The sequence below is a fragment of the Geospiza fortis genome, unplaced genomic scaffold (genome assembly GCF_000277835.1).
Source record: "Geospiza fortis unplaced genomic scaffold, GeoFor_1.0 scaffold320, whole genome shotgun sequence".
NCBI lineage: Eukaryota > Metazoa > Chordata > Aves > Passeriformes > Thraupidae > Geospiza > Geospiza fortis.
The window spans coordinates 539028-558903 of NW_005054532.1; the positions used below are offsets into that span (position 1 = coordinate 539028).

Here is a 19876-nt window from a genome sequence, read left to right on the forward strand (position 1 = left end):
TCTGGGGCTGCCGTTCCCGACTTGCTCTTGACTCCCTCTGTCTTGGTAAGGCACAAAAGTGGAGAGTTTGAGGGCGTTCTTGGGCCTGCGGCTGGGGGAGGACTGGCCAGGCATCCAGCAGGTGTCAGAGTGGCCGAACTCTGTGCACTCCCGGGTGCAGGTCCCAGTCATGGCTACATCGGGCAGAGGCCGGAGATCTGCAGGGAACAAGGGACAGCGGTGTTAGCTCTGGGAACCTCCCTCGGGAACCCTGCCTTGGGAACCCTTCCTCAGGAACCCTTCCTTGGGAGCCCTTCTCAGAAACCCCGCTTTGGGAACCCCGCCTCAGCAACCCCACCCTGGGAACCCTCAAGGGACAGCGGTGTTAGCTCTGGGAACCTCCCTCGGGAACCCTGCCTTGGGAACCCTTCCTCAGGAACCCTTCCTTGGGAGCCCTTCTCAGAAACCCCGCTTTGGGAACCCCGCCTCAGCAACCCCACCCTGGGAACCCTTCCTCAGGAACCCCGCTTTGGGAACCCCACCCTGGGAACCCTGCCTTAGGAACTCCACCTTGGGAACCCTGCCTTGGGAATCTTGCCTTGGGAACCCTTCCTCAGGAACCCTGCCTTGGGAACCCCACTTCAGGAACCCTGCCTCAGGATGCAGAGATGGGCAGCAAGGACTGGACATCTCCATCCTACCCATTCTGGGAGGGACAGCCGGACTCATGGACACCCTGTGAGCCTGACCCACAGACACCCCAGGAGCTGAACCCATGGATACCCTGAGAGCCAGACCCACGGACACCCCAGGAGCTGGACCCACAGACACCCAGGAGCTGGACCCACGGACACCCCAGGAGCTGGACCCACAGACACCCAGGAGCTGGACCCACGGACACTCCAGCAGCCAGACCCACAGACAAAAAAACGGGAGCAAAGCAGAGCAGGGAGGGAAACCCAAAGCCACAGAGAAACAGGAGGCAGAGCACAGGGCAGAGCTCCCCGAGCCCCTCAGGAGACCAGGATTGCACAGGGAGGCTCCACAGCTTGGATTTGTATGGCAGGACATGCTACCACACCAGACCTGTGATCCCAGAAGTTGAGGCACCACCTGGAACCTGCTAAGCTCCAGGAATTCCCATTGGACACCACCAATGGCATCCCATGGATCACTGTGCAGAGACAGAACTGCCCTGGACTCAGCCCTGAGGCACAGCCGTGTGTCCTGGGCAGCATCCTTGGGCATCCCTGCCCTACTTCCACCAGGCATTCCAGACCACATTCCAGCCTCCCCTGGCACCCTCCAGCCAGAAATCCTGGTCTCCTGTGGAGCCTGCAATCCCCAAGCACACAGAGGCAAAGCCATGCCCACCCTGAGAGAGGCTGGAGATGCCATGGGGTGCCCTGTGGAGATGCCAGGGGTGCCCTGTGCACCAAACCCCTGCCCCTGAGGGAGCCAGCACCCCAGGGCACCACAGCTCTCTGCTCCTGGCACAGCCAGGACACTGAGCACCAGTTAGACCAGTTCACAATCTGGTGTCCTCACACACCAGCCACCCCCTGCCCCAGGTGTCCCTGAGCCTTGGCCAGGTGTCCTTGGCACAGGCAGCACGAGGCTTCTGAGGCTGGAATTTGGCACTTCCATGCAGAGCTGAGTGTCCCTCCCAGAGCCATCCCAGTCACAAGCCATTCCTTGATTTCTGCCCCAATTTGGGACACCACAGAGTGCCCCGGACACATCACTGCCTGCTGCCACAAGCAGATCCAGCCTGGTGGTGATATTGGGGTGGAAGCAGGGGCTGCTCATGACCTCGAGGCTGCTCAGACTTCCAGATGTCCCTGTGGTTCCCAAAAATCCTCTCCATGTCTCCACCACAGTGGAGCTCTCTGCATTGACAGACTGATGGAGGGAGATGGGGAGCTCTGGGGACCTGAGACATGTGGGACACCCCCTTCCCACGGGACACACACTGGTCCACACAATTCCCTCATCCCAAAAGCAGGGCAGACCCACAGGCACTCGCTGAGCCTGGGAAAGAAGCAAACCAGAGCACCATGGTGGGGATTCTGCCCTGGCCAGCGCTCCCTCCTGCCACCAGTTTGGGACTGCCACACACCCGAGTCACCCTGGCACAGCTTTCACACACAGGACGCAGGAGAAGGCTCCAGACAATGCTGGGAATGCTTGACACTGGCATGGATGAGGGGGCAAAGTCAGCAGCCAACCATTGTGTGAGCACAGCTTGCCCTAAACCAGCCCCCGGTGACACTCCCCAAACCCCCAGCTGGGGGCTGGGGCCTGTGCCCACAGTGCATCCCTGGCACCCACGGGAGCTCCCCCTGGCAGCTGGGATATCCTGGCAGGAGGCACACGGACATACCTGATGGCAGCCCCCCTTCACAGCCTGCTCCGCTCAGGGGACTCTGATGAGGGGCAGAAAAAGGACGACAGCGTCACATCAGTGCACAGCCCCGGCCTCCACACCCCCTTCAGCCTCTGCCACCCCTGTCCCCCTGGTCCCCTCCTCGGCCTCTCCTGGCCCTGCTCCAGCCTCCTGGAGGCCGCTCAGCCACCGCTGCTCCTCCCTCACTCCTTGCTCCAGCTTCATCCTGATCTTCCCTGGAGCCCGGCGGCCCCGGCGGGACTCACATGGGGACTCTGGGAGCCACCTGGGTGGTGACACCAGAAACTTGGGCACATGGAGGGGTTGGGGCTGCGCACACACACACGAATCTACACACATGGATACACACACATGGATCTACCCACATGGATACACACATGGATCTACACACAGGGATACACATGGATACACACATGGATCTACACACAGGGATACACATGGATACACACATGGATCTACACACAGGGATACACATGGATACACACATGGATCTACACACAGGGATACACATGGATACACACATGGATCTACACACAGGGATACACATGGATACACACATGGATCTACACACAGGGATACACATGGATACACACATGGATCTACACACAGGGATACACATGGATACACACATGGATCTACACACAGGGATACACATGGATACACACATGGATCTACACACAGGGATACACATGGATACACACATGGATCTACACACAGGGATACACATGGATACACACATGGATCTACACACAGGGATACACATGGATACACACATGGATCTACACACAGGGATACACATGGATACACACATGGATCTACACACAGGGATACACATGGATACACACATGGATCTACACACAGGGATACACATGGATACACACATGGATCTACACACAGGGATACACATGGATACACACATGGATCTACACACAGGGATACACACATGGATACACACAGGGATACACACACAGACACACACACACATGGATACACCGACATGGAGGCGCACACACACACACAGACACCCACACGGATCCACACTGGGATCCATCCCGCAGGATGCTGGCCCTGCTCGCGGCGCGGGGACAGCCATGCTCACACGGCGGGGACGAGAAGCAGCAGCACAAAAGCAGCCCAGGGGACACGGCAGGGGCACGGGCAGCACGGGAGCACAGCTTGGCGGGGCACGTCCTTGGGGCTGGCCATGCACCAGAGCCCTGTTTCCTGGGGAATTGCCTCAATTCTCTCTCCCACATGAGATACACAACCAGAGGCACAAGGGCTCCATTTCCATCCCTACTCTGGGCAAGCAGAGAACGCAATCTGAACCCAGGAGGATCCATCAGGTTTTCCTCTCAGGAGCACAGGATGCTCCAGTGGCCACGCAATGGCTTGGGCACTTTGAGGTTTTGTTCTGTGGTCTTTCCCTCGTGTCCACGTGGAATTATCCCCATCCTTTCCTCACCAGCTTTCCTCCTGGATGTCTTTTCCTCTCTCAGAAAGGCCCTGGTGGTCTGTGCTCCCAGGGGAGTGGATGGGAGCCATCCTCTCTTCCTGGGGCAGAGGGAGCTTTGCCGAGCCCGCAGAGGGGACTGGCAGGACTGAAATAAAATCCACCTCTGCAGGGAACAAAGCTACGGAGATTTCCTGGTGCCAGCAGCAGCTTGGGAATGGCAGGATCAAGCAGGAACGCTGTGTTCAGGGTCTTTTATTCTGCTCTACCCATTGTCTGCTCCTGGCACTGGAGCCTTTTTCCAGCGTTGTCCGCTCGCTGGCAGAGCGGATTCTGTGCCATGAGCCCGGAACAGGGCAGGGTGCAACTCCTGAATAGCTGGGACTGAGGGAAAACACGACCCCATGGCCTAATTCCCAGCACATGCTGGTGGCTCAGGGACTCCAGTGTGCCACCAGACAAGCACAAATCCCTCCTCGGTGGGAATTCTGCCCATGGATTTTCCCCAGTTTTGTGGGGTGGTGAGGAGGCAGGCCCTCACCTCGGGATGCACAAAGGGTGCTCGGGATTTCCGATCCCTCCTCCACCCAAAACGCACTTTTGTGCCTCTGAGGCCCTGGAATGTGACAACATTCCCAGGGATGAAGAGGATGGCCACGCCCTCTCTGGTAACAGAGTGTCCTGGTCACACCAAGTAAAGCTCTGTGCAGCTGCTGTGTTTTCCTGAGCTTTGGCCCATCCTGGTTATTCCAGGCCACCAGACTGTGCTTCCCAGGCAGGGAAGTGGTTGCTTGGGCATTCACAGCCCTCACATCCTCCTGGCTCCCCCCTTCCTGCAGCTTTGCCTCTCTCTGGCATCCCCTCATCAGCTGCCTCGGGGTGTTTTCCTCCTCAGGGATGAACCCAGGGCAGGAAAAGTTGGATCCCTTTGGTTTCTTGGGGGGCACCGTTGGGGTTTTACACCAGGACACCCTCAGAGATGCCAGGTTGGCTCCTCTGGGAAGAGGCACAAATTGGTGCTGCTGCTAATTACTCCTGTCTCCCTCTCTCCCCACGCAGAGCAGGAGCTCATCCTGTCACAGGGCTCCTCCAAACCTTACTGGGGGATCCCAGCACAGCTCTGGGGCACTTTGGGAACAACACAAAAGCAGCAGCCTCAGCCAGCAGCGCTTCCATCTCCTGCAGGAGATGGGCAGAGGTTCCCTCGCCCTCTGCAAGCCTGGGAGCTCCAAGCAGAGGCTGAGCCAGCCCTGAGCACGTTTTTTATGCCAGCCTGGTTTTTATCCCCAGCCTGGTTTGGTCTTCCTGTGTCTTCCACTTGCGTCAGTGCAGGGAGAGCGGGGATGGATGATACAGCACAGGAGAAGTCTTGGAAGGGAGGGGAAGTGCTGGAGCAGCTCTGGGAGGGGAGGCAGAGGGGCTGTGACAGAGCAGAGCACGGCAGAGGATGCAGAGAAGCCCAGGAAAGGGGAGGAGGGAAGCACAGCATGCCAGGAGGGACTGGAGGGCTCAGTGGTGTGGGGAAATGGGGAAGGGGATTGTGGGGAGAGCAGCTGGGAGGAAAACCATATGCTTTCCCAAAGCTGGGATCAGAAAGAGCCTTCTTCCCTCCCTGGGGAGAACTCATCCAGCCAGCTGCCCCAAAAGCAGAGCCCCAGAGCCCTGACCTGTGCTGGCCCTGGGGACAGAGGGACAGAGCAGGGCCCACGCTGCACCTGGGCTGCCAGGGGTTCCAGAGGTCTGTCCTGAGCCAGGGAACGGGGCAGGGCTCCCAGGACAGGCAGCCTGGCCACCGTGCTGTGGACACCTGGGAATGCCTCCTCTCCCATTCCTGGCCCTCAGGACTCTGCAGACCCCTCTGGGATGTCCCTGAGGGTGGTGGCCCCCCATGACATCACCTCCCAGCAGCACTGTCCCCCCTCCCTGTGCGACAAGGACTCCCTTCCCGCCCCACAGCTCCTGGCAGTTGGCACCATTCCCTATTTCACCATTCCTGGTGCTGTTCTCCTGCACCATGGCTCCTCCAGGAACCATTCCCAGGAATGCTGCTCCCTCCTGCCCATGGCAGAGCTGCCGGTGCCAATATTCTCCACAGGTGCCACTCTCCCACAGCGCCATTCCTCACAGCTGTGTCCCCCCAGGTGTGTCCCCAGGTGTGTCCCCCCAGGTGTGTTCCCCACGGCGCACTCCCGAAGGCACAGCTCTCCCATGGTGCTGCTCCCTCCAGGTGCCATTCCCTGCAGTGCCATTCCTGGGAAATGCCATCCCCACGGCGCTGCTGCCTCCAGGCACGGGTCCCCCTGCAGGTGCCATGTTCTGTGCTGCTGCTGCCTCCAGGTGCTGCCCCCCCCGCTGCTGCCTTCCCTGCAGGCAGCGCTGCTGCAGTGGAGCCATCTCCTCCAGGTTCCATGTTTTACACACTGCTCCCTCCAGACACCACTTCCCTGCCGAGATGCTTCCTCCAGGCACCGGTGCTGCTCCCCTCCCTCCTCAGACACCCTTAGGAACAGGTGGGATTGTGCAGCCCAACATGCCATGTTCTTACACTGGCTAGCCCCATTGCTATCCAGTCCTATTCCATCCCATGAATAGAATCCTATCCTATCCTATCCCATTGCTATCCTATCCTATCCTATTCTGTCTCATCCCATTGATATCCTATCCCACCCTATCCTATCCTATCCTATCCTATCCTATCCTATCCTATCCTATCCTATCCTATCCTATCCCATCCCATCCCATCCCATCCCATCCCATCCCATCCCATCCCGAGTTTCCTGCAGGGAACAGGCATTAGGCAGCTCCGTGCCTCATTCCCAGCACGTTTTCCCCTTGCCAGGGCTGTTGGGAGAGGGGAGCTGTGCTGCAGGTGGCTCTGGAGCCAGGATCTCCTTCACAAGCTCACAGCAAGTTGCCCCTTCACGGTCCCCAATTCAGGGGGGCACAGCCAGTGCATTATTCCAGCAGGGAATCATGGAATATTCTGGGCTGAAGGGACCCAAAAGGATCATCAATCCAGCTCCAGACCCCCCAGCAGTCCCCCCTGTGCATCCCTGGTGCCCAAAGGCTCCTGGAGCTCTGGCAGCCTCGGGGCCGTGCCCATTCCCTGGGCAGCCTGGGCAGTGCCAGCACCCTCTGGGGAAGAACCTTTCCCTGGTGTCCATCCCAAAGCTCCCCTGCAGCCGTTCCCTCCTTCCCTGAGCTCTGCCCTGGGCTCCTCTCTGCAGCTGAACCAGCCCAGAGCCCTCAGCCCTCCTCGGGTGGCCCCTGCAGAGCCTTCCCCAGCCCCGGCCCCTCCTCTGGGCACTCTGGAGCAGCTTTGGGTCTCTGATGTTGTGGCACTCGAAGTGCCAAGCCCAGAGCAGGACAATCCCTCCCTGGCTGATCCCCAGGACACTTTTGGATGTAGAATCGCTCCCACAGCTCCTCACCCATTTCTGGCCCATACTCCCGTGAGGACGAGCCCAGAGCTCAGCAGTGTGCCCTGCGGAGCTGCTGGGGCGGGGATGGATGGGCACGGAGGGCTCGGAGCCGGGAGCAGGGGCAGGAGCTCCCGCAGCCCCGGGCTCCCCCCGCACCCTCCCCGGCTGCAGGAGCGCTCCTCTCACCGCATCACCCAGGCAGACGGCTGCGGGGCCGATCCTAGCGCTACAACACCCAGCCAGATGGCTTCCCGAAGTTCCCACCCTCGCTCCAGATGGCTCCAGCTCCCGGAGCCCGACCCGGCACTGCCCACCGAGGGGTGACTGCGGCTCCGAGCCACACCTCCGGCTCCCGGGGCGACAACGAGCAGCACCCGCTGTTCCACACTTCCCCGGAGCTGCCCAGGTGCTGCCGGGCACGCACAGGCTTCTCTGGGCTCCAGGAGCTGGAAGCAGCCCGGCATCCCGCGGCCCCTCCAGCCCCGCTGCTCTGCCCGCGCTGGGCAGCACACACAGCTCGGCTCGGCCCGAAGGGAGCGGGCTCTGCACACACGGAGCAGCCTCAGCCCCCGCAGGGCATCCCGGCACTGCAGAGCTGCAAACGCCTTCCCAACCCCTGCCGAGGGCAGCCCAGCACGGCCCAGGACGGGATGTGGAGAGATGGACCCACCTGGCTCAGCATTGGAACACAGCTGGGGCTGGGGAGCTTTGCCTGGCTCCCAGGGGATGTGTCCTGCCTTTTCCCAGATCCCAGGGGATGTGTTCTCCCTCTTCCCTGCTCCCAGGGGATCTGTTTTTCCTTACCTTTACTCCCAGGGCATGTGTTCTTACTTTTCCCCACACCCAGGGGATGTGTTCTTCCCTTTTCCCACTCGCAGGGGATGTGTTTCCCTTTTCCCTGTTCCCAGGGGATGTGTTTCCATTCCCCATTCCCAGGGGATGTGTTTCCATTCCCCATTCCCAGGGGATGTGTTTCCATTCCCCATTCCCAGGGGATGTGTTTCCATTCCCCATTCCCAGGGGATGTGTTTCCATTCCCCATTCCCAGGGGATGTGTTTCCATTCCCCATTCCCAGGGGATGTGTTTCCCTTTTTCCCCATTCCCAGGGGATGTTTTTCCATTCCCCATTCCCAGGGGATGTGTTTCCATTCCCCATTCCCAGGGGATGTGTTTCCCATGTGTGCAGGAGGAGCCGCCTCCCTGCTGCAGTCACAGCGGCCACATCGCCACAGCAATGGCAGGCAGATGGATGTTCCCAGACACTGAGAATGTCCCTGCAGGGCTCAGAACACACTGAGGGCTCCCAAAATCCCCATCACCCCACAGCTTCCCTGTGATACCCAGCAAAACAAATTCAACCCCCCTATAACAGATTTTGTGGCCGTGGTGCCACCCCCATGATCTCCTACCCTGGCACAGAGGGGCTTCAACCTTCACTGGACTATAAAAAGCAGAATTATTACATTAAACTGCTGAATAATTATGTTAAGAAGCACCTAAATAGGATTACAGGGTCCAAAGGTTAGGAAATGCCAAAATTAGGATTGTCCAGGCAGCCTTAATTCTCCTCCTGCTTCCTGATGCAGAGCAGAGTCTCACTCTGGAGGGAAATATTTCCCCTGGGTGCCTTTGTGGCTTCCAGGGAGAGGACAGAGCCCCTGGGAGGTTGAACAGGGAAGGAGCTGATTTGCCACTGAGACTCTGCCCCAGAGGCTGCAGAAACTGGGGAGGGTACAAGGAAAGGGTCAAGAGATCACAGAAAACTCCTCCTCTAAAAAGGGGCTGGAGGATGGGGGATGTTGCTCTCCTAATGAGGAAAACCAGCAATTTTCTCTCCTCCTTCCAGAAATAAATTATCTGGGCACATTTCACTGGTGCTTCTCAGAATATTTGGTACCTGGCCCACGCCCTCTATGAAAAATCAGGTCCCTGCAGCTAAAACTCACAGCAGCCAAAAGCAAAGGCACAGAATGAGCATTGCTGGGCAATCTCCTCACTCACCCTGCATGAAACAACCAACCCAGCTCCAGAGTGAAACCCTGGATCCATTCACATCCCAGCAGTATCCTCTGGCTGTCCCACAGACCAGAGACATTCCACAAATATCCACCAGAAACCTTGGGGAGTCCAAACCAATCCGTGGAATAACCAAAGGCTCTTCCAGCACTGGCTCCTGCAGCCCCAGGGGAGCACCAGCACCTGAGGTTCCTTTAGGGGCACACAAAGGCCCTAAAGAATGGAATTTGGGCAGTGGAGCTCCTGCCCCAGCAGCTGCGATGGGGAGCTCAGGGCTAATGATGCAAATCCCAGGGGAGGGAGCAGCAGCTCCTGCCACCCCCGGGGCTGCCAGCTCCTGCATGCCTGGGATGGCCCTTCCTGCTGCCAAATCGCTCCTGATTGCTCCTGCCTGCATTCCCCATCCCCACCTGCATTCGCCATCCCCCCCTGCATTCGCCATCCCCACCTGCTCCCTGGGGACAGGGAATGGCAGAGATCCCTGGGGACATGGAATGGCCATCCCAGAGCTCCCTGGGGACAGAGAATGGCTGTCACAGAGCTCCTTGGGGACAGGAAATGGCAGAGATCCCTGGGAACATGGAATGGCTCTCCCAGAGTTCCCTGGGGACGCAGGAATGGCTGTCCCCCGAGATCCCTGGGGACATGGGAATGGCCACCCCAGAGCTCCTTGGGGACATGGGAATGGCAGAGCTCTCAGGCGACACAGGAATGGGCATCCCAGAGCTCCCTGGAGACACAAGGAATGGCTGTCCCAGAGCTCCCTGGAGACATGGGAATGGCTGTCCCGAAGTTCCTTGGGGACACAGGAATGGCCACCCCAGAGCTCCCTGGAGACATGGGAATGGTCATCCCAGAGCTCCTTGGGGACACAGGGAATGGCTGTCACAGAGCTCCTTGGGGACACAGGAATGGCTCACCCAAAGTTCCCTGGGGACACAGGAATGGCCACCCCAGAGCTCCTTGGGGACACAGGAATGACAGAGATCCCTGGGGACAGGGAATGCCCATCCCAGAGCTCCCTGGAGACACAGGAATGGCCAGAACTCCCTGGGGACACAGGAGTGCCCACCCCAGAGCTCCCTGGCACACTCTGGGTGCCCTGTGCTGCCAGCCAGGGTGACCACCAGGGGCCAGGCCAGCAGGAGCAGTGTCACCAGTGCCACTGTGAGCACCCACTGCCCTGGTGACACCGTGCCCACAGCCCAGGTGCCCTCCCCAGCCCTCTGGTGTGCTTCACTCTCAGCTGCACCTGGGGGAGGGACAGGGGGTGGCCCTGGTGGCAGCAGGTCCTGGGCAGCTGCCAGTCCATTTTATCAGGGGCTGGTGACACACAGTGGTCCTCCTACCCCGTGTCCCCAAGTCCCCAGCTCTCAGAGAACCACTCGTCATGGTCCCAGAGGGGCTGGAGACCTGAGCCATGGCAGCATTGTGCCCTGTGGGGCTGGGGACAGTCCCCCCACCCAGCAGGGACATGGCACAGCAGCAAATGCTTCTTCCAGGAGGAGCAAAGCACATAATCCTTGAGCTTTGAAAGTGCCTGAGCCCGTGAGAGGCCAGGTCTGATCCTCCCTGACCTGTCCCCTCTGCCCTGGGCTGGGGGGAGCACAGAGGGTCCCGTGCAGCCCCATCCCACCAAACCACGGCATTGCAGCCTGGCATCCCTGGGGCTGGCCTGGGCACCCTCCTCCTGCTGCATCCCAGCACTCACCCAGCCCCTGCAAGGGTTAATCTGCCTCTCCAGAGCTTCTCAAAGCTAATTAGAAAGAGCCTGGGCAAGTGTGGTGGCAGACACCACTGCACTTATCTCCCCACTTCCGGGGCTCTGCCCTTATCATTTAATTAAAGCTGCAGCCTGCTGCCCTGGCTGCCAGCAGCTCATCATCGGGGGCACTGGAGCTTGAGGCAGCTCTGCCAGCGCACCAGGAAGAGCAGGAGAAGGGAGAACAGGCCCAGGGAGGGACAATCAGAGGGAAAGAAGATAAAGGAGGAGTCCCTCTGTGCTGGCTGGGACTGGGGAGGCAGCGAGGGACCCCTGAGTGCCAGCCCTGTGCCAGGCGTGGGGGGACGTGGGGACAGCTCTGCTCCAGGGGGAGCTGGGCACTGTCACAGCCTGGGAATGAGACAAGGAAAGGCCTTGGGGGAAGCACTTCAGACTGGTTCCATCTCCCAGATCCCTCAGAGCAGCTCTCCCACAGAATCCACAGGATCACTGAGGTTGGAAAAGCCCCCCAGGACCAAAGAGTCCCAGCTGTGCCCCATCCCCACCTTGTCCCCAGCCCAGAGCACTCAGTGCCACCTCCAGCCCTTCCTTGGACACCTCCAGGGATGGGCACTCCAAACCTCCCTGGGCAGCCCCTGCCCATGTTTAATCATCCTTTCCATGTGGCAGGAGCTGTGCAGAGCCACAAGGGCCCCCTGAGCCTCCTTTGCTCCAGGCTGAGCCCCTTCCCAGCTCCCTCAGCCTCTCCTGGGGCTCCAGCCCCTTCCCAGCTCCGTTCCCTGCCCTGGACACGCTCCAGCCCCTCCAGGGCTCTGTGCCCATGAGGGCCCAGAACAGGACACAGCCCTCGAGGTGCCCCAGCAGTGCCAGCACAGGGGACAGGCCCTGCCCTGCTCCTGCTGCCACACTGGTTGTGATCCAGGCCAGCTGCCCACGGCCTCCTTGCCCACCTGGGCACCCCTGGGCACCCCTGGGCTCCCTCAGGTGCACCCTGACCCCAGAGGCCCAGAGCAGAGCCACCCTCCTTTCGCTGCTTTACCCACCAATTGACACTGAGGTACCAACCTGAAAATTTCCAAACTTTGCTGGATTTCTCCAAAACTGAGGCTGTCAGCAACAAGGACCCTGCAAGTCCTTAGAGCACCAAAGGCCATCTCTGAGCTGTTACCCACACCCTGGAGCAGGAGTTCCTTTTCCTCCCAGAGGAAAAGGACAATCCCTGCCATGCTGAACCCAGCATCCCAAAGAAACCTGGGGAGCACAGAGCACTGGGAAATGTCCAGGAGGGAGGGAGACCACCGAGCAGCTGAGGGATGTGAATCAGGGAACAGGATGGATGCCCACAAAGCAATGGCAGCAAACCCTGGCTGCTGTCTGAAAGAGAACATGGAGCACAGGACCGTGGAATCACAGAGTAGTTTGGGTTGGAAGGCACCTCAAAGCTCATCCTGTTCCCTGCCATGGCAGGGACACCTCCCACTGTCCCAGGCTCCTCCAAGTCCTGTCCAGCCTGGCCTTGGACACTGCCAGGGATCCAGGGCCAGCCACAGCTGCTCTGGGCAAGCTCAAGGCGCCACCACCTTCACAGGGAAAGATTTTTTCCCTAATATCCAATCTAAACCTCCTGTGTCAGTTGGAATCCATTCCCGCGATGGATAAACCCTGGGAATGCTGTTGTCTGAAGGCCACACAGGGCAGTGTGGGCACAGCTCCCCAGGGATGTGTTCTGAGGTACATTCAGAGCACATTTTGGGACAAGCAGCCCCCAGCTGCTGCTGGCAGCTCCCATGCCAAATCCCAGCCCTCCCTCCCAAAGTGTGGTTAAGCTAATGGATCTTGAAAGGAAATTTTCATAATCCCTTTGTTAGCAGGGCTGAGGCAGCACGGCTTGTTCTCCAAAACGAGCTGGAACAGCTCGGCTAAAAGTCATGAAAAACAGAAAGAGAAATCAACCTGAGGGAAACCCAGCATGGAAAATTGAAGCTGTGGCGCTGGAAAGCAGCTGAGGCGATAAGCCATCGGAAAGGAGCCTGTGCAGCACAAAATGTCAGAGCTGAGGCTGTGCAGGGCAGGATCCTCACTGCAGAGCTGCTCCAGAGGCACAGCCTGGCTGGAGCCAGGGATCACATCCTGACCCCCTCCTCCTTTTCCTGCTGCCTCCTCCTTTGTGCCCGGCACGCCCCGAGCGCCAGGAGCCAGACTGTGCTGGGAATGGGAGCCAGGGAGGGGCTGGGAAAGGGGCTCAGCTGGAGAAAAGGAGCTTCAGGGGACACTTTGTGGCTCTGCACAACTCCCTGACAGGAGAGGAAATCAGGAGCTGCTCCCAGGATGAGTGGCCTCAAGCTGCAGCAGGAGAGGTTCAGGTTGGACATCAGGGAACATTTCATCCCAGAGGGATGCTCAGAGCTGTCCAGGGCAGTGGTGGAGTCACCCTGGAGGGATTTCAAAGCCATGTGTGTAGCTATGATATTTTCTGAAAAATCTTTTCTTTAAGATTTTTTCTCTTGAGAAGCTGAGAGGCTTCAGGAACAAAATGTAAACAATGATTATGTGGAATGCAACAGGTGGATCTGTGATTGGTCTCATAGAGTTGTTTTTAATTAATGGCCAATCACAGCCCAGCTGGCTCGGACTCTCTGTCCGAGACACAAGCTTTTGTTATTATTTTTCTTTTTCTATTCTTAGCTAGCCTTCTGATGAAATCCTTTCTTCTATTCTTTTAGTATAGTTTTAATGTAATATATATCAAAAAATAATCAATTAGCCTTCTGATACATGGAGTCAGATCCTCATCTCTTCCCTCATCCTCAGACCCCTGTGAACACTGTGTCACATGTGGATGTGGCACCTGGGGACAGGGGTTAGTGGTGGCCTTGGCACTGCTGGGGAAACAGTTAGACTTGATGATCTCAGAGATTTTTTCCAACCTTAGCTCCATGATTCTGTGCAAAGGGTGGTCCTCTCCCACCCCCTGCTCGTGTCCTAATCACACAAGCCAGAATTAACAGGCAATAATTGGATTATTTTTAATTAATTTTCAGCACGGCCAGGTCTCTCACCTCACCTACAGCCACAGGGAGCACTCCAAGGAGCACCAGTTCATGCACACAGGGATTTGGGAATCCCAGCCTGGCTTTGTGAGTCCTCTCCAGTGTTTGCTCCTTGGTGGCTGCCTCTCATTGTTCCCGGGTATTAAAGCTCTTGTGTCAAGGAGAAAAGAAGTGGCGTTCGCATGTCTGCCTTTGAACAAAACCATTGTTCAGCTCCATCAACAATTTAATAATCCTTCCCTGGCAGGACAATGGATGGGGGGAAATGGTGGGCGCAGGGGGGCCGGGAGCCACAGAGCCAAGTGCTGTTCCCGGCCTTTGAAGTCAGGGAGGTGTTTAAGTGACAAAAAACCCACAAGTTTATGAAAAGGGCTCCTCTCAAGGAGGGGATCTGCAAACAAAGGGAACCGAGACCACTCGGAGGCAAGCGGAGCAGGGAGAAGGAAGAGCCCTTGGAAGAGAGTCAAGCCAAACCCCAAGGAAGCCGGCAGAGGAAATGACAGTGTGGATTTGCAGGTGGACGCTTTGTTTCCTTGCCACGGATCTTTCCTGGGCTGCTTCCGAGGAAAGGGAGCACCCTCACATCACTGCAGCTCCCTTACAGCCTGTCCTGAGCGGGGGAAGAGGCAGATCCCTGCTGGAATTTGTGGTGCCTGTGACAAGGATCAGGGGACGGGCACTCAGTGCAGGGCGAGGCTCTTGGGCTGTGCTGTCCCTGCTGGGGGCACACACAGCCCTGCATCCCAAACCCAGCCCTGGGGAACCAAACCCACCTGAAATCCACCACACAGCACTCCTGGGAGCCTGGGAGCAGGGATACAGCCAGGGAACCCTGCGGGAATGATCCCACATCAAACGGGGCCGTTTCTCTGCCGATTGCTCTGAGATCCAGAGCCCCAACCCCTGGGCTGCCCAGCCCCTTTCTCTGCAGTGCAGCCGTGCCACAAAGCAGCTGAAAACGCTCCTTATTGACGCCTCCAACGCCCACAGCCTGCGAGGCTGAAAATCTGCAGTGGGAGCGCCACGGGGAGAGGGTTTGTGCCTGGCACGTGGCAGGAGCAGCGCCGGTCACGTCCTCCTGTGGTGCAGGCAAAATTCACCCCAAGGAATCAACCCTGGGGCTTGAATTGCAGCATTTGTCCTCCTGCTGGGATTCCACACCAAGCACTGAAAGGATCTGCTGCCCTAATGGCCAGAACTGGGGAGAAATCCCCTTCTCTGATGTCCAGGATTGTGGAGAAATCCCCTTCTCAGATGGCCAGGACTGGGGAGAAGTCCCCTTCTCTGATGTCCAGGATTGGGGAGAAATCCCCTTCTCAGATGGCCAGGACTGGGGAGAAATCCCCTTCTCTGATGTCCAGGATTGTGGAGAAATCCCCTTCTCAGATGGCCAGGACTGGGGAGAAGTCCCCTTCTCTGATGTCCAGGATTGGGGAGAAATCCCCTTATCTGATGGCCAGGACGGGGGAGAAATCCCCTTCTCCTGGAAAAACAGGAGGGATTGTGCCAAAGCATCCAGCTGAAGGAGCAAACACAGGATATGGGGATGTTTAGGAACAGGGCAGCCTGGTGATGGCTCATTTGGGAAAAAAAACCCCGATCCTGATGAATTTTGCTGTGCCCTGTGTTTGTTTTTAGGATGGCAGCAAGAAGCCCCTGTGGGAAAGCAGGGAAAAGACCGAAAATCGCTTCCGATAGGGAATATCAACCTCCAGCTACCCCTGGGTGCTGCAGTTTACAGGCTGCTGGAGGAGAGATGCAATAAAGTTTGCACCACTCGAGGGAGGCCTGCCAGAGGCAGTCCTAAAGGCTGCCATGAATAAAACACGCTTTAAAGAGCCAGTGAGGATTACAAAATCCTGAAACCCAGGCGGGACAAGCGGGATCCATCATCCCCCCCGTGTCAGAGGGAGATGTGCCCGGAGCACAGCACCAGGGAGCAGCAGGATGAGCACAGGAAGATTTGGGTTTCACAGTCCAACAGAGACGGAGGAAAATTTCCAGAATCGGTCGACGGGCATCGTTTTTTGCAGTTATTTTTCCAAAGGGAGGAGACAGCAAGAGCAGGTCTGCTCCTCATGCGAGGGAAAATCCGTGTGCGGCAGGCACGGAGCAAAGCAGCGTCTGTGCCCAGGTACAGAGCTCCGAGGGATGCACGATTGGAGAGGTCCAGGCCAGCAATTGACCCTTTGAAGGAAGCCGTACATCATCATTAAAGAGCTCCACGTCCCGGGGGAGCCGGAGGCGAAACAACCCCGGCGCTGCTGTCCCGGTGTGGGAGCAAACAGGGCTCGGGGAATGACAAATGGAATGCGCGGGGGCGGCAGGGTTTACCTGCAGCCCGAGCACGGGAAGGGCCCGGGATCTGCTCCTCAGGGAAGCTGATAGGGGAACAATAGCCAGCAAGTGGCATTGTTTGCAGGAAAGGCGAGATATTTGCCTTTTCTCACTGATGTTGCTGCATCTCTGTGGGGGCCCCTTCCTGTGTGGCTAATAAGCAGCAAGACGCCAGACGTGGAATACAAAAATTCCTTTGGCTTTGATTCGTTTTCTTTCTGGATAGAGTCAGCCTTACTTTTGTCAAGATCCCTGTTGTCTGGGTAATTTCATCTAGAGATCCTCAAGGAGCAGAGATCTCCACATCACTCTGAGTTTAATATCTCAGTTTGAGCTGGCATATATTCCAGCAATAAATTATACAGCTGAGGAAGGGGAAAAAAAATATTACTTCTGTCTAATTGGCATTACACTAATTACCAGCAAAATACATCAGGCAAATATCACATCTCCTCACTCTCTGTCATTTTGCATTCCCTGCTCCATTTTCTCTTTCCTCGGCAGCGATAAAACAACACGACAGCCATTCCGACATCCCTGAGCAGGGATCACATCCTGACCCCCTCCTCCTGCTGCCTCCTTGTTTCCTCACGTCCAGGCAGGTTGTACCAACCCAGACACACACAGCTGACTGAGAACTGCTGTTCCCAGGAACCTGTGCATCCCAGCACGCTGCTGTTCCCTGCTGCGTCCCTTCCCCAGCCTCTCCCATGCTCCTTGTGCAGAGGGTTCATCCCTGGATGAACATTTTATACCTGAGTGATACAGAGCACAGACTACAGGAGAGTCACAGGTTTCACCCATGGCCCACCTGAGCTGATTTCTTCCCGATTCACAGCATCCCTGCCAGTGTCCCCCAAATTATTGGAAAAATGATGTTATTTTAGCCCAACACCAGTCTCACACCAGAGTAAAGGTGCCAAGTGTAAATCCAAGCATGACCACAGCTACCACGAGCAGAGTCCTCATCATCCAGCTCATTCTGACATGAGCTCCCTGCCAGACAAGAGCGCTGGAACAGAGCACTTTGGGGGGATCCTTCCCTGTTCTTGTCCCCCAAGCCCAGGAATGAGGTCTGGATGTTTGTTTTTGGGGAAGGAGCATCCAGGTAGGGCTTGGTGTCCATGACACCCTGGGAGGTTCCCTGCTCCCACCAGTGAGGTTCAGCCCTCCTTTTCCATGAGGAAATGTCCCTGAAATGTCTCACAGGGATCATTTGGGAGCCTTGTACCCCGTTCAGAGGCATGACCCCCTCTCCACCCTGCTGGGGACAACACACACAGACAATGTCCCTGCGTGTCTCTGCTGGGAAAACGGAGCCTTCTGGCCACCAACACATAAATTCCCCAACTCCTGCTTGTTGGAAGCTTCTTGTCCTGCTCAGAGGAGCTGGAAAGGGAGCCCAGCTCCAGTCACACTGGCCAGGGAACAAGGACTGAGCTGCACGTGGCCGCTGTCGTGTCCCTGAGCAAAGCGTGGCCGCCTCAGCTCCCGGGAAATGAGCCCTGGATGCTGGCAGGGAACGGAGCCCTCGGGAAGGAGAGGCAAACGCAGGGGCTGCCATGGTTTGATAACCTCTGAGGCACAGCAGCCTGGCCCTGGACGGCTCAGCACATCCATGACTAATGGCGGATTTATGGAGTGTCCTCTCCGCCGGGGAAGCGGAGCGCTGGCGTTCCAGCCACTTAACGGAGGGGACTTCAAACCAGGATGGATGAGAGCCCGTGGGAAGGAGACAGGAAGAGAGATTCTTTAATGGTGACAGCACAAAGGAGCAAATCCCGGGGAAGAGCCAACAACTGAGACTGACACCTGACCTGTCTCACCAGCAAAGCTCCCATTGATTTCACCGGGGACAGGGATGAATCCCTTATCCTCTATCTCCTGCCAGCGAGAGGGATTTTCCATGTGAGGGATCCACACCTGACCGATCCTTCAAACTCAGCCACCTGCTATTTTTATGAGAAAGAAACCGCGGTGTGGAGTCCACGAGAAGCTCAAACGGGAGAGTTTGTAAGCTCCTCTGGCATTAAGTTTAAATCCCACGCTAATGCAGGTCCCTTGCACGGGCAGAGGCACTTCCAGGCAGGTTTATGGAGACATTCCGGAGCATTGGGAGGCAGATAAAGGGGAATAACTGCGGTAGATCACACAGGAGCTGGAAATGGCACGTCAAATTACTTCAAAAGGAGCTTTCTAAGGAAGCAGGTCTTTGAAAACAACAAATAGTCTGGGGCTGCTGAGGGATCCTGCCTGTCTGTTGCTTTTACACTCGGTGGCTTTTTCTGGTTTAGACGTGTTCTAAAGCTGAATGCCAAGCTCAGAATCCCTGCCTCCCGCAGAATCCCGTCTTCCTGCAACTTCAGCTCTTTGTGGAGCCACAGAGCAGGCAGGGTGGGAAAACTGCTCTGTCTGGAGAGCAAAATTGGCCAAAAAAATGTGACCCAGCAAAACCTCAGCCTGGTCACTCCCCTGTCCAGCTGACCATGGAGCTGTGCTGGGACAGCAGGATGGCCCAGGGACAGGGGTGAGCCAGCCAGGAGGGACAGGAGGAACCTGCCTATTCTGCTGTCAAAACACACAGAGCATTGTGGCTCAGGAGAAATCATCATTCCCATTCCTGGCTGTCCCCAGCTGTCTGAAGAAACGACAGCCCAAGTTCAAACGTTCATTTTAAAATGGGCTGGGAAACACAAAAGAAGAGCCTGAAGCAGCTTCACCCAACCCATCACTCCAAGGAAATGTCCTCCCTGGAGAGGAACGTGGGACAAGAAAAGAAGGGCCCCACCCTCCCATTGCCATTGCAGATCTAATTCGGAAAACTCTTCCTGGAACCGGGTTTAACGAACTCGAGCTGAAGACATGAATAGTTGGAGGCTGACGTAAACTATTTTTGGAAAATCGACTTTCTACCAAAGAAGGGATGTTGAGATTTGGCCCAGAGATAAGAATAGCTGTGCATGACCATTTGCATGGGCATTTGCATCGGAATTTGCAACCATTGCCAGGGAAAAGGAAAATGCCAAGTCCTGTGTGGGTTGGGTTCCTGTTTTAATGTCACGGGGGTCATGTTCTGCCAGGTGAGAACCTTTTCCCAGGCCTGCTGAGGTGGAATGTGATGGAAAACATTCCTGCCTTGGACCGGAGGAGTTCCATGACACAGTTTGGCCTCCCTTGTTGGGAAGATGGGAAATCCTCCCTTCCCTGGGTCAGAAGAAGGCGCCTTCCCTCAGGGAGTTATTTTATAATTCTTAGCTAAAAACTTCCACATTCCCATCTGTTTGTAGTTGATTCCCTTAAGGAAAGTCTCAAAGTTTGCCATGGAGCTGACCAAGCCCAAGAGTGATTCCAAGGAACAGGGTGAGCTTGGGGTCAGCAGCTCCCAGCTGCTCCCCAGGCCTGGGGTCTCTGCAGGATTGTCCAGAAAATCCACACAGTGAGGGCAGGGTCACCTCCCCATGCACAGGGACAGCAGCATCCTGGGGAGG

At 57.0% G+C, this 19876-nt stretch overlaps 1 protein-coding gene across 1 annotated transcript in view; it reads right to left on the reverse strand.

The window, feature by feature from the left end:
* PCDH1 (protocadherin 1) overlaps positions 1-19876 on the reverse strand; it is a 56528-nt gene that overhangs the window by 676 nt on the left and 35976 nt on the right. Inside the window, 2 exon segments of the mRNA XM_031063802.1 lie at positions 1-3; positions 6-197. The exon segment at positions 1-3 is cut by the window's left edge and continues 676 nt beyond it. Of these exon segments, the coding sequence (XP_030919662.1) occupies positions 1-3; positions 6-197 (195 nt within the window).